Genomic DNA, 19,512 nt, shown 5'->3' on the forward strand with positions numbered 1-19,512 from the left:
CTGCTGCTGAGGAAATATTTGAGAAGGCCATGGACATTTGTAGAAGCTGCAACATCCAGATTCCTCAGGGAGCACGACACAAACAGAAAAGACTGACAGATTTGTGCTTGAGTCCAGCTGTAGTGCAACACCAAATCTCACAAGCTCAGCAGAGTTTAGGTGCGAGATATTCTTTCCTTATTTGGACCGAATGTTGCAGGAGCTAGCTGACAGATTTTCAGGGGCTGGACAGAAAATAATGGAGGGCATTCAGGCATGCAATCCATCCTCCCCAACATTCCTTTCTGAAGATGCCAGAAGGTCATCTTTAGAATTGCACTAACCATTCCTGTCAGTAGCTGCAGCTGTGAGCGCTCTTTTAGTGCCTTGTGTCGTCTCCACATGTGGCTAAGGAGAACCATGGGACAAGAGAGGCTCAATAATTTGGCCATATTATCTACTGAAAAGGAGTACTTGGATAATATTGACCCTGAAAATGCAATTGATAGGTACGCAAAACTCAAGCCTCGAAGATACAGCCTCATATTACCACATTAAAGAGGTGTTGTCAGTGTAGTGCAGGTCTATGATGATTTTCAGTGCTACTGTCATCTAGTTTTGATTCTGGTTCTGTCTTGGTTAAGTCCTAAAGTAGTCCTGATTTTGAACTGTTGTTGTACTGTTTTAATTCTGGATCAGTTCTGGGTCAGGTTGAATTGGGGTTTTCATCCCCATATCTTGAAACAGCCCTGATTTCGTTCTGCCTTGCGGTTTAATTAAAAAACTAGTTTAACCTCCTAGGACCTGGCGTCAACATATGTGGACATCACATTTTGGGTTATTTAGACCAAAATACTCAATTTTGCTCTACAAGGGCCTGATATCCACTTACGAGGACATTATACTGCTACTGTTCTATTGAAATTGTAAGCGAATATCCTCAAATGTGGCTCTCATTTTTCGTAGAAACAAAAATCAGGTAAAAAAAAATGTGGTAATTCTTTGTTTTAACATTCATCGGGTCCCAATCAACCCAAATATCAAAGAGAAATTAAAAATGCATGCCATGGAAGAGTTCGGGTCTTAGGAGGTTAAGCTGCATATGTGATATATATTTTTTTCTTATATGAAGTTATTTTTTCAAACAAAACTCAACCCCTCCCCTTCTTTATACATCCTTTAGGGCAGGGGTCGGCAACCCTGGGCGAAGGGTTAACTGATGGCACGACCATAGCTGGAGGCCAGCAGGTGGATCAGGGAAAGGGGAGGCAGGAGGAGGAGAGACCCGAGGCGGCCGCCGGTCCGAATAGCAGGTGAACTGAAGTTCAGGTAAGAAGTTATGACCTTCAGTCTATCTGGGTCAGATATAAACCAAGTTAAGGTGTAGTTTATTTTCATTGTGCTGACTTTTTACAGTCAGTTACAATAACTCGTACTGCGTACTAGCTAGTGTGAGTACAAGAAAATAATTGTTAGAGTATAATGTGTTAAATTTGCTTAGATAAGAGGGTCCAGCAGTAGATCAGAGGAATAGGAAAGGATTTGTCTGTGTTTTAGTTTGGCTTAGCTGTAGGCCTGAGAGTGTGTGTAATTGTTTAGAGGGAAAGGAATTTATGGACACTGGGGGTCTGCTGTCATAAAAGGAGACAGGAAGCTACAGTTGGGGATTGCTGATGCTGTTGCTTGTACCTTTAATAAAAACTCATAATTGTTATAACTTAGAAGTAGGGTTGCAGGAGACTCTCCACCTTAAATGTAAATGTAAGACAACAAGAGGCCAATGGCCCAGTGGATGCAGAGTGGGGGTCTCAGTGTTTGTAATATGTTAACTCTGTTTTGTATGTTGTCTAAAGGAATTTGGTGTAGCTTGGGTGAGGAGATTACTTTTATCACCGGCAGGAAGTCACATACACAGAGACACACACACAGTGCTTTGACTGTTACGACTCACCCACACCTACACGCACACTCACTCACGTGCACTCACATAGACATACGGGTACATGCACACACAGGCACTCACGTGCTCGTGCATACACACACAGACACAGAGTTTGCAGCACACCATGGGGGTTTTATGATGGGATCACTTCTATAAAGCTGGCTGTAACAAACAAAGAGGTGGAGGATCTGCAGAGGGACACCGGCCCTGCACGTCTCCCCTTCTAGAAGATGCATGCTTAACTGAAGATGAATGAAGATGAATAAAGGTTGTGTGAAAACAACTACTGAGTCCGGTGCCGTCTCTGGATGCCTCGAGGAATAAAAAAGAACCGGGGTGAAACTGATTTCGCAACACTAGCATGATGGAGTTTCTATACAGCTGGGTGGGTGCTATGATGTTACTGATAGTGAACTTTATTTTATTCATAAGGTTAGTTAGTAGTTGCCAACCGTCCCGTAAAAAATGGATTTGTCCCGTATTCAGAGAAAATATTACACGTTTCGTATTGAGCTGAAAAGGAACACAGTTTTTCCCAGACTTCAGCAGAATGAAAAAGACACAAAGCTGGAGTTATTCTGTCTTTACCCTGCACAGCTGTTTCTTCTTCTCTCCTTCTCCCTCCCTCCCTCTCCTGTTGCTACTTCAATCATGAAACTGATCAATGATCAGCTGATCGGCTTTTCTGATGCAAGTCCCGTCTCTCTTGTTTGTTTATCGCCCACTTTGGGACAGAAAGAGGAAACCAGCGGATGTTGCGCTAAACAAAGGCAGCACATTTAAGCGTAATAAGCTGTTGTTAGAATTTATTTAATTTATTTAATATTAATTTCCTTCGGGATTAATAAAGTATTCTGATTCTGATTCTGATATCAGCTGATGTTTGCTGGAGCCACAGCTGTAAAAGCTGCTGGTCATGATATCGGTTTGGATATGTGGCGAGAGGGAAACGTGAAGATGAAACCAGGAGATGTCCTTACTGGATGGAGAAACAGGTTTACCTTTTAGGTGTCATGAATGAGTTGAAGCAAAGTTATGAACTGTATCTGAGAGACAAATAACACCAGAATCCTTTTCTAAGTAGCTGACAGCTGGTAACTGTGCAGGGGCGGGTCTAGGAAAGTTTTGCCAGGGGGCCAGGTAGGGCATTAACAGGGAAAGGGGGGCACAAAGAAATATTTTTCTTTCTTATTCTCATTTAAAATGTCTCGCTTTTAATAAATAATTATCTTAATCTTACAACCAAAGTTTTTATCTGATGTAAAATGTATAGAAATCATACAGGGAGTGCAGAATTATTAGGCAAGTTGTATTTTTGAGGAATAATTTTATTATTGAACAACAACCGTGTTCTCAATGAACCCAAAAACTCATTAATATCAAAGCTGAATGTTTTTGGAAGTAGTTTTTAGTTTGTTTTAGTTTTAGCTATTTTAGGGGATATCTGTGTGTGCAGGTGACTATTACTGTGCATAATTATTAGGCAACTTAACAAAAACAAATATATACCCATTTCAATTATTTATTTTACCAGTGAAACCAATATAACATCTCCACATTCACAAATATACATTTCTGACATTCAAAAACAAAACAAAAACAAATCAGCGACCAATATAGCCACCTTTCTTTGCAAGGACACTCAAAAGCCTGCCATCCATGGATTCTGTCAGTGTTTTGATCTGTTCACCATCAACATTGCGTGCAGCAGCAACCACAGCCTCCCAGACACTGTTCAGAGAGGTGTACTGTTTTCCCTCCTTGTAAATCTCACATTTGATGATGGACCACAGGTTCTCAATGGGGTTCAGATCAGGTGAACAAGGAGGCCATGTCATTAGTTTTTCTTCTTTTATACCCTTTCTTGCCAGCCACGCTGTGGAGTACTTGGACGCGCGTGTGATGGAGCATTGTCCTGCATGAAAATCATGTTTTTCTTGAAGGATGCAGACTTCTTCCTGTACCACTGCTTGAAGAAGGTGTCTTCCAGAAACTGGCAGTAGGACTGGGAGTTGAGCTTGACTCCATCCTCAACCCGAAAAGGCCCCACAAGCTCATCTTTGATGATACCAGCCCAAACCAGTACTCCACCTCCACCTTGCTGGCGTCTGAGTCGGACTGGAGCTCTCTGCCCTTTACCAATCCAGCCACGGGCCCATCCATCTGGCCCATGAAGACTCACACTCATTTCATCAGTCCATAAAACCTTAGAAAAATCAGTCTTGAGATATTTCTTGGCCCAGTCTTGACGTTTCAGCTTGTGTGTCTTGTTCAGTGGTGGTCGTCTTTCAGCCTTTCTTACCTTGGCCATGTCTCTGAGTATTGCACACCTTGTGCTTTTGGGCACTCCAGTGATGTTGCAGCTCTGAAATATGGCCAAACTGGTGGCAAGTGGCATCTTGGCAGCTGCACGCTTGACTTTTCTCAGTTCATGGGCAGTTATTTTGCACCTTGGTTTTCCACACGCTTCTTGCGACCCTGTTGACTATTTTGAATGAAACGCTTGATTGTTCGATGATCACGCTTCAGAAGCTTTGCAATTTTAAGACTGCTGCATCCCTCTGCAAGATATCTCACTATTTTTGACTTTTCTGAGCCTGTCAAGTCCTTCTTTTGACCCATTTTGCCAAAGGAAAGGAAGTTGTCTAATAATTATGCACACCTGATATAGGGTGTTGATGTCATTAGACCACACCCCTTCGCATTACAGAGATGCACATCACCTAATATGCTTAATTGGTAGTAGGCTTTCGAGCCTATACAGCTTGGAGTAAGACAACATGCATGAAGAGGATGATGTGGACAAAATACTCATTTGCCTAATAATTCTGCACTCCCTGTACATATACCAACACCAGTGTACATCACTGTCAAAAAAGCGTTTGTTTTCATTCAAAGGCTTTATGGCTTTTCCTATAATACCTGGTGGGCCGGTCTCTAGTCAAAATGCCCGGGCTGATTATTTGTCCCAGTCCAGCCCTGGGCACGACACGCAGTGAATTAATATGAGAAGGTGCATTAAAAAATAAATGGCCGGGCCAGCGGTACACATCACAAATTAGCTCACATAGACTCATTAGTTGTGCCCCTTCTTAATGACGGTATCTTAGCTAACAACCCCAACTACCAGATTCAACTTGTAATTGGCTAAAAATCACTTAGCCTACCGGTGAGAGGGACGTTGCTAGCTGGCAGTTTTTTCAAGCGATGTTAAAATTTCCACATTCCAACACTTCAAATGCTTCAGGAGCTGCCCGCTCAGCGCAGCATCAGCACCACGGAAATACACGGATACATCCATAGACTCGAGACTGAATTCACAAGGGTTTTGTTGAGACTTTCGGGTGTATGGACCAATGTTTTCTTTTCTGATCAAACCAGGAAGCTTTAATGAGCAGCTGGATTTGTCTCGCATTAACTGGCTGAGTTAATGCCAGTTAATGCAACATCGAAATGCAGCTGATTGAACTGAAAAGCTCGACTCTGTGGGGGTCAAAGTTTGCAAAACTACAAACACAGCTGGAATCCATAGCTGTGCGTGTTCATGGAGCTTGCATTTTCACCTGCTGGACATCACTACCTGACAAGGTTAACTGTCTTTAGAACATTGCAGAGGCCTTATTGACAGTATTTGGTTCTACATATCTGTGTGAGAAGATTTTCCCTCACATGAGTGTCCTCAGGTAGCCGTCTGAATGCTGGACACTCGGAGACCTGTGTCTCTGAATGGGAGACAAGAGATCACATTAACATGTGTCTCCCTGTATTAACAAACATGCCATATTGGCCCAGTTTATTTTTCTTATCATTGTTGTGAGGAGACCATAAATAGCTTTTGCATTTTCTGTTGTACAGTTCATTTGCTGTTATGGAGTTCTTGTTATGGATAAAAAGTGTTTGTTTTTTTTTATTCAAAATAGCTGATAACTATTCGCTGATAGCTGCCAACATCTGTGAACAAATATAATTTTATGAAGTTGTTCTATATAGTGTGTAGCTGTTAATATAGAGCGTTATTAAATTTATTGCTAATGCAATCATATGGCACACTGACTTCTGAGAAAATTTTAGACAGCACTCATCATCAGAAAGGTTGCCTACCCCTGCTTTAGGGCTTAGCCTCGGGTGTATAAAATGTCTGGCTCCGCCTCTGGTCCTGCACATCTTTAAACCTCACAGCTGGAGCTCAAAATGACTGCAATGATGTCAGTCATGTACAGGGTCAAACTTCATGTTTCTAGACTCTATCAAACCTTTAAAATGCTGTTTGACATCATTTAATGACAGAATCTCAGTCATGTTTCAGCGTGAAATGTAACCAGATTACAATCAGACTTTCTTTAAGTCCATGTAGTCTTACAGACACAAGATAAATCAGATAATTCTACACTGAGCTCCATCTGATGGTTTAAGACAAGTTCAAACACAATAAAGCATAGACGTAGCAAAAACAGGTCAGAGATCATGAAAATAAGAAAACATGTTTCTAAAATGATACGAGCTGTTACACCTGAGACTCGTACTGAGTCACGTCAGTGATTACTTCAGCTGTTTCCTCTTGAGGGACTGAACGGGTGGAGGCCAGGATGTAGGAGCTCTCTGACATCCAGCGCTGACGGTCCCATCAGGGTAAAGGACGTCAGCTGACCTCAGTCAGTGTGACACACTGCAGACTTTGGGGAGGTCTTTGTGTTGTTTATGAAGTACTTCACAGTCTTTTAAAACCTCTGCCATCTTTGTCTCTGAGAGACTTTGTCTCTCTAAGACGTCCCTCTGATATCCAATCATATTACAGACCTGATATCAGTTAACTTATTACCAGCTGAACCTTTTTAAACCTTCTTGCGTTTTCAGACATTTTTGCCAACTTTATTGGGACCTGCAGCAAACATCAAATTTAATTTGTCTCAGTTTAAACATTTGTTACTTCTGTTCTGAAGTGAATTGTAGTGAATCTTGCCTCATGTGACTGAAAGTCTTTAAATATTTCAAATTGAAAGAACTTTTGTGGTTGTAACAGTCTTGATTGCTCTGGGTTAAAAAATGATTCTGATTCTGATTGATTGACTGATTGATTGATCATACTTTATTCATCCCAAAGGAAATTGGGTTAAGGCTGCCAGCCGTGCCAGCGCCGTATGAAAGCTCAGCCGCTATGATCAGTCAGTTGTGTTGCTGATCATGGACTAATGGTGATATCACATGATTCCTGCAGTAGAAGGAACTGATCAATAGATAGATAGAGACGGCAAACCTGAGTCAGCCAGCAGGGGGCACTGCTGTCCAACTCTTCAGCATCATCATCAGCTTTTACAGAAACACAAACATCAGAGACTGCAGACTGCTCTGAAAGCATCAGAAGGCCTTTAATCATTCAAATGTAATCACACCATCAGAGATAACATTATTTTGACTTTATTTTGAAAGGCTGTGAAAGACAGGAGCAGAAACCTTTATTCATGCACACGGAGATGAGTGAGAGCAGCTTTCAGGGCTCAGCGTTAGCTTTGATTTTACTGAAGGTTTCCTGTCATGCTTTGTGCTTCTGCAAACAGCAGCAGAACAGACGCCACACAAATCATCATTTAAGGGTTTTAGTTTTATTTAAGCAGCTGCTTCGAGGAAGGCCTTCAGGCTTCTACAGAGAGTTAAACCTCAGTCACATCTCAGCTCAGACACAACGTTCAGAATCAGAGAGGCTTCCACTTCTTATCCATAACTGAACCTCCAGAAACCAAGCAGAGAGAAACCCAGTCAGAACCTGCCTGAGAATCCGTCTGATTTAAGTTCCTGTCTGTGATACAGAGACAGCCACAGGAAGCTGTGGCTGCTTTTATTTTGAAAATCTGACTGAGAACCGCAGTAAGACCTGAAGCTGTAGTGTGTAAGTGTGAAGTACACGTGTGGGTTAAAATGAATAAAATCTTCATGTTTTCTCACAGACACTGGCCTGAAACATCAATCACTCCCTCAGTGCAGGTCTCGGTCAGTCTTCAGGTGTTTGTGATGCGTCTTTGCTGAGATGTGACTGATCAGGAACCTTTCAACGATCATCAGGCTGAATATTCATGTTTGATCAGCAGCTGGAATGCTGCAGGATTCATTTTTAAACAGCTTCGTGATCGATCAAAGGTCTGGATGTTGGATCTTTAAAGCTGAAACTGATCAATTAATTATCAATAATGTACCAGAGGGAGGAGGACTGGCTGATTGATCAGTGAGCATCAGTACTGCGAAGCTGCTGTGGTTAAAGAGGACTCATGGGGGTGCCGCAGAGCCGCTCGGGTCGCCCTTCAGTGGATGCACCACCACATGACCGCCAGCGAGGCCAGTACACCAATCACAGAGCTTGTTGCAGAGGAGGGGGCGGAGTTACACAGGTCAGAGTTGCAGCACTTGAAGGTAAAACTGGAAACCTGGAAGTGATTGATGATGTCACAAATCAGTGATCAGACAAAGTACGCACAGCAATAGGAGCACATTCATAATCAATACACCGATTCCTGTTTGTTACGGTATCGATCACGCTGGAGTCTGGACTCCAGGAACTTCAAGAACTGCAGGAACCTTCAAGAACTGCAGGAACCTTCAGGAACCTTTAAGGCGGTTCTGAAGGAGGATTTTGAACGTGCCAGAGGAGAAGAGTTTACAACAGCACTGCAGTTATGTGATGTTATTTCTTCAGTGAAATCTCAAAGAACTGAGTTCAGATTTTTTTTTTTACATTTTGGATTTTGGATCGTTTGTTCAGCCACAGCTCTCTGAATTTTACAGGTTTGTGAGGAGGACTCATGAAGCATAGGCTGATTATTGAAAATGTCTGTGCAGGTTCTCTTTGGTGGTCTTAATCAATGGAAATGAAAAAAAAACTGAAGATGCCACTTTGATAAGAGGTGAAATAGCTTCATGAAACAACTGTTGAGCTGTGACTTTTTGATTATTCGAGGGTTTTTTGCAGTGAAGTAAATCATCTGCATTTGAAGCAAAGCTTTCTTTAAACTATCAGCAGCCTCACTTTAGTGTAAACTACAGACTGTGTCTCATATGACTGTTTGAGCTTTCTCTGTAAAAAATGAATGTGTAAAATTATAGAAACGACATTCCTCTAATTATCAAACAGACTGTTTCTGTAAATTCACAGAAAATACTTTTTAATTGTGCAAGTATGTGAAAAAAAACATTTTTATAGTTAATAAGGAAAAAATGCAACTTTTCTGTTATTTCATGACTTTGGTGTAGCATGAAATACAGTTTAAAATCAAAAATTCATGCCCTTCTGTACATTTTGCAAAGGCCTCCTGTGGGCGTCTTTGCAGTGCCTGATTTTGGCCCCCAGGCCTTATGTTTGATACCCCTGGTCTAGACTCTGAACTGAGCACTTCCTTAGCAGAAAAAATCCTTGCAGCTAAAATGTCCCAGAAATAAAGAAATGTTAAAACTCTGACATGTCCTTAAAGGAAATATTTGCATCGGTATCCTTGGGATCGGTCAGTGGGCACGCTAATGGAAACATTTTTTTGGGAAAGGTTCACTTCAGGCTTTTAATGAGCCACATGAGATCATAACATTTGTTCTGGCGGGTTGTGAAAAATCAGCGATTTTACTGTGAAACATGTCATTGTGCCACTGTAACACATCTGATAGACAGATACTTTATTGATCCCACAAGGTTAGCTGGCCCTCCACATGACTTCAGCAGCCACTGTTGTCCATGACACTGACTGGTGTATAATGTCAACAGGGTTCTGGGTCGCTGCTCGTGCGGTCAACCGCCCAGTCAGCTGTGCAGTTTTGCGTTCTTTTTCTAACTTTAATGCTCTTTTTGTTGTTGTTTTTCGCAGTCTACTTGGTATATTTGTATTATTTTCCTTTTCCTCATTTTTGTGATTTTCGGACTTGTTTTCGACACTTCAACATGACCCCAAGGCTCACCTACACCAGGGACTCCCTCATCCAGCTGCACTTGCAGCTGCAGCCCGGCCTCTGGCTTTTCCGCTTTAACACGCTGTACAAACTGGAACAATTATCACCGGACTCTCCCAAGTTCATCCTGGGTGATTTCAACCACTGTTCCCCTAACAAGGCGCTTAAAGGATTCCAACAGTATGTTACATGCAGCACACGTCAGGGGAAGACTCTGAATAAATGCTATGGCTTTGTACCAGATGCATTTAAAGCCCTACCCCTCCCCCCTCTCGGCTCAGCAGACTACCACACCATCCTGTTGGCCCTTGCTTACGCCCCAGTCATCAAGAGGATTAAAAAGGTCACCAAAAAGATCAAGCAGTGGACAGAGGAAAGTATCCTCACCCTACAAGGATGTTTCGAAGCCACTGACTGGGACAGCCTTCTTTCTCCCTCTGATGACATCAAAGAACAAGTCACGGTGACATCATACATCTCCTTCAGTGTTGACAACATTATCCCCTCAAAAACAGTCTCCATCTACCCCAACAAACAAACCCTGGATTACCAAGGAACTCAAGGAAATCCTTAATAAAAACAGAGGATTTTCTTCACCGGCTCTGCACTGGAGTTCAACAGGGAGGTGAAGAGGGCCATAAAAACTGCTAAACTGGAGTATAAAAACACAGTTGAAAAAAAATTCATCACAGGGAACCTCCACTCAGCCTGGCAGGGCCTCAAAACCAACCATGGCCTCTGTGAATACTGCGGTCACCACCCCCAGAACCATCCAGGTGGAGGGCAGCAACCCCTCCTCCCTCCCTGACGACCTCAACGCTTTCTACACCAGGTTTGAGACGGACAGCTTGAAGAGTCTAGGTCCTCACTCAAACCTGGCAGCTCTGCACTCACCTTCAAGACTGAGGATGTGGTGAGAGCCCTCAGGAGGACCAGGGAGAGGAGCTCACCCAGCCCTGCCAACATCAGCAGTCGAGTTCTGAGGCACTGTGCAGGGCAACTAGGAAGTGTGTTCTGGACTCTATTTCAACACTCAATAGACAGTCACACTGTCCCCCAGCTGTGGAAACACTCCACAGTCATCCCCATCCCCAAAAGAAACAACCCAAAGTCTCTGAATGATCTTCGTCCTGTGGCCCTCACCTCCCTGGTGATGAAGGCCATAGAGAAGATCATAAAATATGCTGACGACACAGTTCTCCTGTGACAGCTGTCAGGGCCTCACAACACCACGGGCCTGTTCTTCAGGAGTTTGTAGAGTGGTGTGACAGCTCCAAACTTGAACTGAACGTGAGCAAAACCAAAGAGATGGTGGTGACCTTCTCCAGTAGGCAGAGGGATCTGGCTGCTTCAGTCACCACCACCATCCATGGGAAACCAGTGGAGGTAGTTGAGGAGTACAAATACCTGGGAACCATCTTTGACAACCTCCTGAAATTCTCTGCCAACACTGAGGAGATTCTCAGGGGGTGCCACCAACGGCTATACCTCCTTAGGAAACTCAACTCCTTTGGAGATATTACACCCATCATGATGACTTTTTACTATGCCTTCTTGGAAAGCATCATGACCTTCTCTATCACCTGCTGGTTCCACTCCCTCAGCCTTCAGAACAGGAACAGACTGCAGCACACTGCATCAGTGTGCTCTAAAATCATTGGACTGCCTGTCAGAACTCTGGCACAGGCTTTCAGCCAACAGGCCCTCAGACAGGCAGCCAAAATCATCAATGACCCCTCTCACATTCTTCACCCCGCATTTCAATGGCTCCCCTCTGGGCGGCGAGTCCGCTGCATTTCCTGCAGGACTGAGAGGAGGAGAGCCACCTTTGTCCCCAAAGCCACTCTGCTTTTTAACTCCAGCTGATAAGAACATTTCCCACACCAGAAACATAAACTACTCTACACTCTTTTTATACTGCCGACACTTTATTCACTTTTAGTCACTTACAGTTTTTTATTCACCTATTCAGTCACTTTAATTTTAAAACTGTGTAATTTTAAAAACTGTGAATATACTGTATAATATGTGTATTTATTATCTCATTCTTATTGCCTGTTTATACCCTGTCCTTATCTTCAACGTCATGCTGCTCTGTTGTATCTTAATTGCCCCTTGGGGATAAATAAAGTTTCTGATTCTGATTCTGTACTGGTGTCAGTGGATGCTCTGATGGCACAAAGAGGAGCTTCATCACATCAACATCAGCAGCAGAACAGAGCAGCTCAGTCTGCAGGGGCCGCAGCACTGATGCTAGCTGTTACCATCAGAATAATGACTGCAGTTCATTAAAACAAACAGGGTTATTCTATTCAATTCAAATATTTTATTGTCCCACAAGTGGAAATTTGTTTAGCAGCAAGGCAACAATAAGACTGAACAGAACAATAACCACAAGAGCCACAGGACAGTTATTTGCCATTAAGGAGATGGGTTGCAGTAGGTATAAGTCTTTTGGCCTTCCTCACAGGTACTCTAAAATGACGGCCAGAGGGCAACAAGTCAAATTCACTGTGAAGTGGATGATTCAGACAATTAACAATAGAATGAGCCTTCCTAAGCACAATTTTGTTACAAATGGTTATTAATAACCACGGCTTTTTGAAGCTACACAGAGCTCCTCTGTAACAGTCAAAGCTGGTTATGAATACAGAGAGCAGTTTAAACTAAACTAAAATAAAGAATGAATTTGCTTCAGCTCTTTAGACACATAAAATATGTCCAGAGAGCTCAAGTTTGTGTAGTACCACTGAGGGTCAGGGGTTAAAGGTCAGAGGTACCTGGGGGAACATCTGTGCCAGACGGCCGTACTCACAGTCCGAGTACTTCATACACTGACGGTACGTCATCCCACCTGCAGGATAGAAACATTAGAAACAGGGAGTAGAACCTCGGAGGTAAGAGCTGCTGGGCTGATCTGGATCCAGCTGGAGGATCAGACATGGAGCGTCCAAACTTACAGAGGTCAGGAACAGTTCTACAGGTGAACAGGTAAAAACAGGTGTGACTGTACCTCTCTCCCTGAGCGTGAGGCAGGCGTCGTCATAGCTACACTCTCGCTCTTTGGTGCAGCTGGCTGTGTAGTCCTTACACCTGTAACAGCGGATGGCTGATCCTGAAACACACCACACATCTGGATTACAACATGTCCACTCAGGGCTCTGAAGGCCATCTGAGTGGGAACAACAATCAGAAACATCCAAGAAAAAGTGTTCCCTGCCTTCTAAAAAGGAATCAGAACCAAGACTTTCAGTCCACACTAATTCTTCATCTGTTTGGGAGGTAGAACATATGTGTTACAGTGAAGTCTGATATAAATCACTGAGGATGGAAACTGTTAATTGAGCATGAATCTTAAACACAGTCGAACTTTCAGCTCTGCAGACACGCCAAACACACTGAGTCAGGTAATAACAGGTCATCAATGACAGAGGCTAATTGTTCTCATAGAGCCAGTTCCTGTCATAGTACAAACTTCCTGTTAATGAAACTTTAACTGTAGACTCTACATGGACCTACAGCCTCCTCACACCTGACCGCAACATCTGTGCTCACACCTGCAGTTTTATCTCATTGATCACCCGAACCCGTTAACCAGACTCAGACCGATTCACCATCCACCAAATGACTCTGACTGTATCAGAACTCGGGCTTCACGTCAGACCCCAGTTTACTCAGAATAATCAGACCCTGGATATGCATCGACATCACGACTCCCATTCCACGACTTAACTGAGTAGTTTCTGTTATCCACAGTCAGAGAGCAGCGCCGTAATTTAAAACCAACAAGACTGTACGAATGATTGTTTCCACGTAGGACTCAAACTACAGTTTGGAAAAAGAGAAAAACTGCATTTCATCTCTTTTAAAGCTTCATGAACAGAAAGCCATATTTCTTCTGAAGCTCTTCTTTTCAGCCCACAGTATCCACATAAATATGCAAAACCTTATTTCTTTATAACCATTTTCATTAGTTATGATTTAAACCAACAGTTAGCAGCCGCGCCCATCACCCATCCCACTCTCTGTGAATGCTTCCTATTCAGCACTTTCAGTATCGTTCAGATACACAGGGATTTGTATTCAGTTTCATTTACACAGCAGCAAATCACAACAACAGTTTCTTCAAGGCTCTCTCTGTTTTACAGTAAAGATCCTATGTTCATAAAGTTTACAGAGTCAGACATGTGAGTGAATCAAACATACCCAGTCCAATCAGAGTGGAGCAGATCACCAGACAGATCCCCAGGGAGTGCTTCATTTTCACCTCTGCACAGCTCACAAACTCATCTGTCAGAATAACAGAGCAGGTCCACGGCTCACCCAGCAGCAGCACTGATGATGATGATGATGATGATGATGATGATCAGGAGGAGGAGTGATGACTGACTCTCATCAAGGCTGAGTGCAGCTCAGAGGCCACACCCACTGGGTGGAGCCTGTGCCATCATCTTATAAATAATTACATGCATTAATTCCCTGGAAATAATGCATCCTCAATACCAGCAGTCACAGAAACTCTAGTGTCAAACGTTCGGTCCATTTCTTTGGTGCGTTCGTTCCACCGCAATGTTCAAACTGACGTGTTCAGCAGAAAGTTTACAGTCTGCAGTTTCTGTGGTGTTCGTACAAACCAAAGAATGAAAACATAGAGCTGAACGCACCAAAGGATGATTGTCTCTCTGCGGGAGCTGTGGTCAGAGGTGGGCGAGGAGACATGAATACACCAACAACCTGCTCGACCTTTCACATTTAACCTCGAATCAACTCAAACTGCTCGACCGTCTCCACAAAGCTTTCATGGTTCAAACCTTTAACATATATAATGATTGCTGTGAAACTTTAAAATCAAAAACTTTTCTAGATGTGTGTTTTTAAACAATGTTAATTTATTAAGAGGTTTGCCTTTTATACATATAAACATAAACATATATGTTATACATATAAACAGAAAGAAAAGAAAAGGATTACAGATGATCTGTACATTCGGGTTAAGTAGTACATTTAGGCTGTGAAATGAATTCAGAAATGTATCTTCTGCCGTGAAATAAAAGGAGAAAAGAAAGAAAGAAAAAGAAAAAAGGGAAATAAAGAGAAGAAAGAAAGAGAAATATAAACATATGTATGCTATATCTCAAAGTAACATAATCCCTGCAAAATAATCCCATTCATTCCCACCCAGGTCACTGCCCTAGACCTGTACACTGTATTTCCACAGTGTACAGAGTTTGCTGAAAAATTCTTATAGATTTTGAAAGGCATCAAGGGACCCCACATGATTTGAAATTTCCCAGTAGAGTTCTGGAGTGAGTGTCTTATTTTTTTCCAGTTTTAGACATGCCATGAGGTCATATAACCACTGTTTGTGAGTGGGAGGGGTAGCGTCCCGCCACCTCAGTAGGATTGCCCTCCTGGCCAACAGCGAACAAAATGATAATGCCTGATTTTAGAGGCCGGTACAAGCACCTCATTCCCACTGATGCCAAACAGAGCAATAAGGGGGCCAGGGGCCAGCGTCACACTGAGAATCCTGGACAGGGTATGACAAATGTCTATCCAGAACTGAACGAGACTGGGACAAGACCAGTACATGTGGATCAGTGAGGTTTCAGCAGTTTTGCATCTGTCACAATATGGAGTGAATTCAGGGTAGATACAAGATACTTTGGATTTTGAGAAGTGGGCTCTATGCACCACTTTGAACTGGATTAAACAGAGGCGGGCACATAATGATGTTGTGTTGACATGTTTGAGTGTAGAGGCCCATGTTTCGTCAGAGATTGTCATATTTAAGTCTTCTTCCCACAGTGTCTTGAGCTTGGATGAAGAGATATGTGTCAAATTTAACATTTTATTGTAAAGCAAGGAAATCAGCTCTCTCTTGGTTGGATTGAGTTGTAGGATAGTTTCTAATAGTGTAGGCTCTGGTGGAGGGTTGAACCTGAAGTCTGGGAACAAATAAAGTGCCTGACTTGCAAGTATCTGAAAAAGTGTGATGGTGGAAGACTATATTTATTAGCAAGTTGTTCAAATGATGCTAGTTTGTTGGCTATGAATAGGTACTTAAAGCAAGTTAATCCACTTCTGTGCCACTCCACAAACCCACCATCCTGGATATAAGGTTTAAAGAGATGGTTAGATGCAATGGGGCTGAGAAGGGAGAAGTCACAGAGTTCAAAGTATTTCCTAAACTGGCCCCATATTTTTAATGAGTGTACCACTATGGGGTTGGGGATGGAGTTGAATGAAGAGGATGAGAGTGGAGAACAAAGTGCAGCTGGTAAGGATATACTGTTGTCACTATGCAATTCCATAGTCACCCAGTCAGGACAACCACTCCGATTGTGGTAAAAATACCAGAACACCAAACATCGTATGTTAGCAGCCCAATAATAAAAATGAAAGTTGGGAAGTGCAAACCCACCCTCAATTTTAGATTTTTGAAGATGCCTCTTATTAAGCCTTGGGCGTTTACCCTGCCATAAATAAGATGATATGACAGAGTCCAGCTCATTGAAAAAAGTGGTGGGACTGAAAATGGGTAAGGCCTGGAAAAGGTATAAAAATTTGGGTAGAATGGTCATTTTAACTGAATTGATACGTCCTACCAGAGACATAGAGAGTGGTGTCCAGTGGGTGATGGACCGCTTCACTTGGCTTAGCAATGCACTCACATTTTCTTTGAAAAGGTTTTTATGTTTTTTTGTCACTGTGATTCCCAAATATGTAAATTCTTTCCTTTCAACTCTGAAGGGCAAGCTGGTGAAGTCTAACATACTTACTTTGCTACTTAACGGGAGGAGCTCACTTTTACTAAGGTTCAGTTTATACCCTGAAATCTGACTGTTAAGGATTTTAGGATTTTTATTATGTTATGCTTAAAAGTACATTTCATTATCTAAATGTGTTTGCTCTTTCAGTATTCAGCTTAAATGGGGAAGTTACACTCTGTGCAGACTCAACAGGAAGCCTGCAGCACAGTTCTATTTTATCTCTTCCTGTACGTCTCTGAGAATGCTATGAATAAAATACTGAAAAGGAAGCTAAAAAGAAAACAAAGAGTACACAAGAGTTGTAATATTTTAAAGCATGGAAAGTGGAATGAAGTGGAATAAACAAAAGGTTAAATTAAGGTTAACTTAAAGTAGAGCTTATCTGCGATAAGCATGATAATAGGAGATAATAGGAAGGTTAACAACCTGTAAACTGGTATTAACAATGAAACAAAATTGGGAAGACAACCAAGCTGAATGAGTAGTAATGCGTGAAACCAGATAATTCACAACAAAGATATATCAAATAAAAAAGAGAGATGCATAAGGTATATTAAGGCTGTGTCATTGTTCAGCCAAGGAAAAGCAAATGTCTCCAGCTTGGGAAGGTGTGCAGCTGCAGATTCACACAGACCCGTGATGGATACATAATAAAATATAAACTAATATACTATTGTATATTAGTAGTAAAGTAGTGAAGTAGTGTATATACTATTGCTGTTATAAAAAAGGAAAAACAATACAATGATAACATTAATAATGACATACTATTAATAAGAAGAGGCACCTCAGTCAGTTATGATGTGAGGTGGAAGATTGTTGAAAGTAGTCTGATTCAAGCTTAAGGTTTGCTCAAACTCAAACTCAGTACAATGATATATGAGATGAAGAAAATAAAGAATTAACTACACTAATCAGGTGCATAGAGACACTTGACCTGCTTGTAAACCTGTCATCTTAGATGAGACTTTGTTAAGATGAAGACCTATACTAACAACTAATGAGCCAAACCCTGTATACAACAGCTACAAGATTGAGAAGCTGGATTAAATAAATATGTGGACATTACCAAGCTAATGAGGAGCGGTGACGCGCATGGAGATGCTGGTTTTGCTCACTACAATTGTATAAATAGAGTTTGAATTCATTACTGTGGATGTACAGTGAGTGACCTCTATATATCTTGAAAAGCATGTCTGAAATACTCGTATGGAAGCATATTTTGAGTGATTTTAACTGTGTAAATGCTGTGAGTGGTAGGTTTTGAGTGATTGGGTGTGATCTGCACAAAAATAATAAAGAAAAAAGAAAGTATATCACTACAAAGGTTCATAGTGGAGTGAGTGAACGAGTGGAAGTGTGTGTGATGATTCCTGATGTCTGAAAGAGCTCAATTTAAAGGTGTGTGTGGAATAAAGGCGTATCGTTTTTAGATCAAGATTTAGTAGAATTAAAGAGGGTTTATAGACTATGAATACAAAGAGAAACAAAAGAGTTCGATTAGTCTGCAGAAACAGGAAATATGTGTGCCTGTGGTGTGTCAAGACAGCTCACAGAGAGAAACAGAACTCTATGAATAGACTCTATGAATAGAATGAATAGTCAACACATACTCAAATTGTTATATGTGAAATTATTGTTGGAAAGGGTCAGAAGAGATAATTTGAACTTAGAACTCAGTGATATGACGCGTGAATTAAACCTTATGGCAATAAACACTTGCAATGAAGAAAGCAGCTTACACTCAATTAATATGAACGCAAAGCCTTGATGCCATAGGCAATTTGTTTTGTTTTGTTTGTTTGTTTTGTAAGTTTGGAAAACAAATTTGTGATCATACTTGTGGATCACAGTGACACATAATGATTAGGCACATGATTTAACAGTGACGAGTTCTAGAGCTGTGAGCTATGAGCTATAAGCAATGCAAAGTTTTTCCTAACTTAAAAGTTTGAAATATGTAAGATGTATGAATTCTTTGAGAAATAGGAATTGCCTAAAATGCCTTAAGTCAAAATGTAGTGTTGCATCTACACAGCAGATAGAGTTGTAGAAGCGAAACCATTGACATTGTGAAGGGGAGAAATATTTTACTGCTATTATTTGCTGCTATTTTGATAATCATCATTACCGTTTCATGTTAATAGGGATGTTGCATTCAGATGCATTCAGATGTTCAAATATATTGGTATTATATTAGTCTTTATTACAAGGTCCAAGAAGAACCACTTTAAACGGTGGAGTTGAATCTATAGTTGTAAATGTTTTTAATACTTCTATGATCTCAGGGTTTCTGTGTAGAAGGGCAGAGACAGGAAAATACACTCTGTGCCAAAATGAGACAGGAAACGAAACGCGTCTGCAGAGCATGTTTTTGCAGAAGTGAAACTGAAGCCAGAGTTTAAGTACAAGCCAAAGAGCAGGGTGTTATTATGTATGTATCGTTGATTAACACACACTTAGTTAGAGGGATCACTGATAGGGGAAAGTTCAAATTGCTTTGCTTGGGGTTACTTTTAGACTATATTAGGAGGAGCAAACATATTGGCAGATCTGAGAAGGAAAACCTGTGTTATGAAAATGATTTTAATCTTTTATACATGATTGCATTTGAGCTTATTAAAGAGCTGTGGCTCCTGGTCACGTGAAGGTCAGAAGTGTAACGGGTGAGATGTGAGAGCATTTAAGGGCGAGACATATACATACAGACACAAATAGTGAGAGGTCATGACACGTACGCAGTACACAGCATGCACGCGCCCTCGCACGTGCACGCACACACACATACACACCATGGTAGATCTATTTTGGTAGGGCAGAAGTGAAGATGTGTGCCGACGTACTTAGAGGAAGTGCAACAGATGTCCCAGAGGGAAGCAACAGCGAAGACGAGCT

At 41.7% G+C, this 19,512-nt stretch overlaps 1 protein-coding gene across 1 annotated transcript; it reads right to left on the reverse strand.

Annotated features, from left to right (window-relative positions):
* Positions 1-7,263: 7,263 nt before the first annotated feature.
* LOC116323360 (CD59 glycoprotein-like) lies at positions 7,264-14,218 on the reverse strand. Its single transcript, XM_031743684.2, has 4 exons — positions 14,051-14,218; positions 12,858-12,959; positions 12,625-12,698; positions 7,264-8,337 (listed from the first exon to the last, which is right to left on the reverse strand). The coding sequence occupies exons 1-4, from the start codon at positions 14,103-14,105 to the stop codon at positions 8,215-8,217; spliced, it is 354 nt and encodes a 117-aa protein (XP_031599544.1). The 5' UTR covers positions 14,106-14,218; the 3' UTR covers positions 7,264-8,214.
* Between the last annotated feature and the right edge of the window lie 5,294 nt (positions 14,219-19,512).

The sequence above is a fragment of the Oreochromis aureus genome, linkage group 15 (assembly GCF_013358895.1).
Source record: "Oreochromis aureus strain Israel breed Guangdong linkage group 15, ZZ_aureus, whole genome shotgun sequence".
NCBI lineage: Eukaryota > Metazoa > Chordata > Actinopteri > Cichliformes > Cichlidae > Oreochromis > Oreochromis aureus.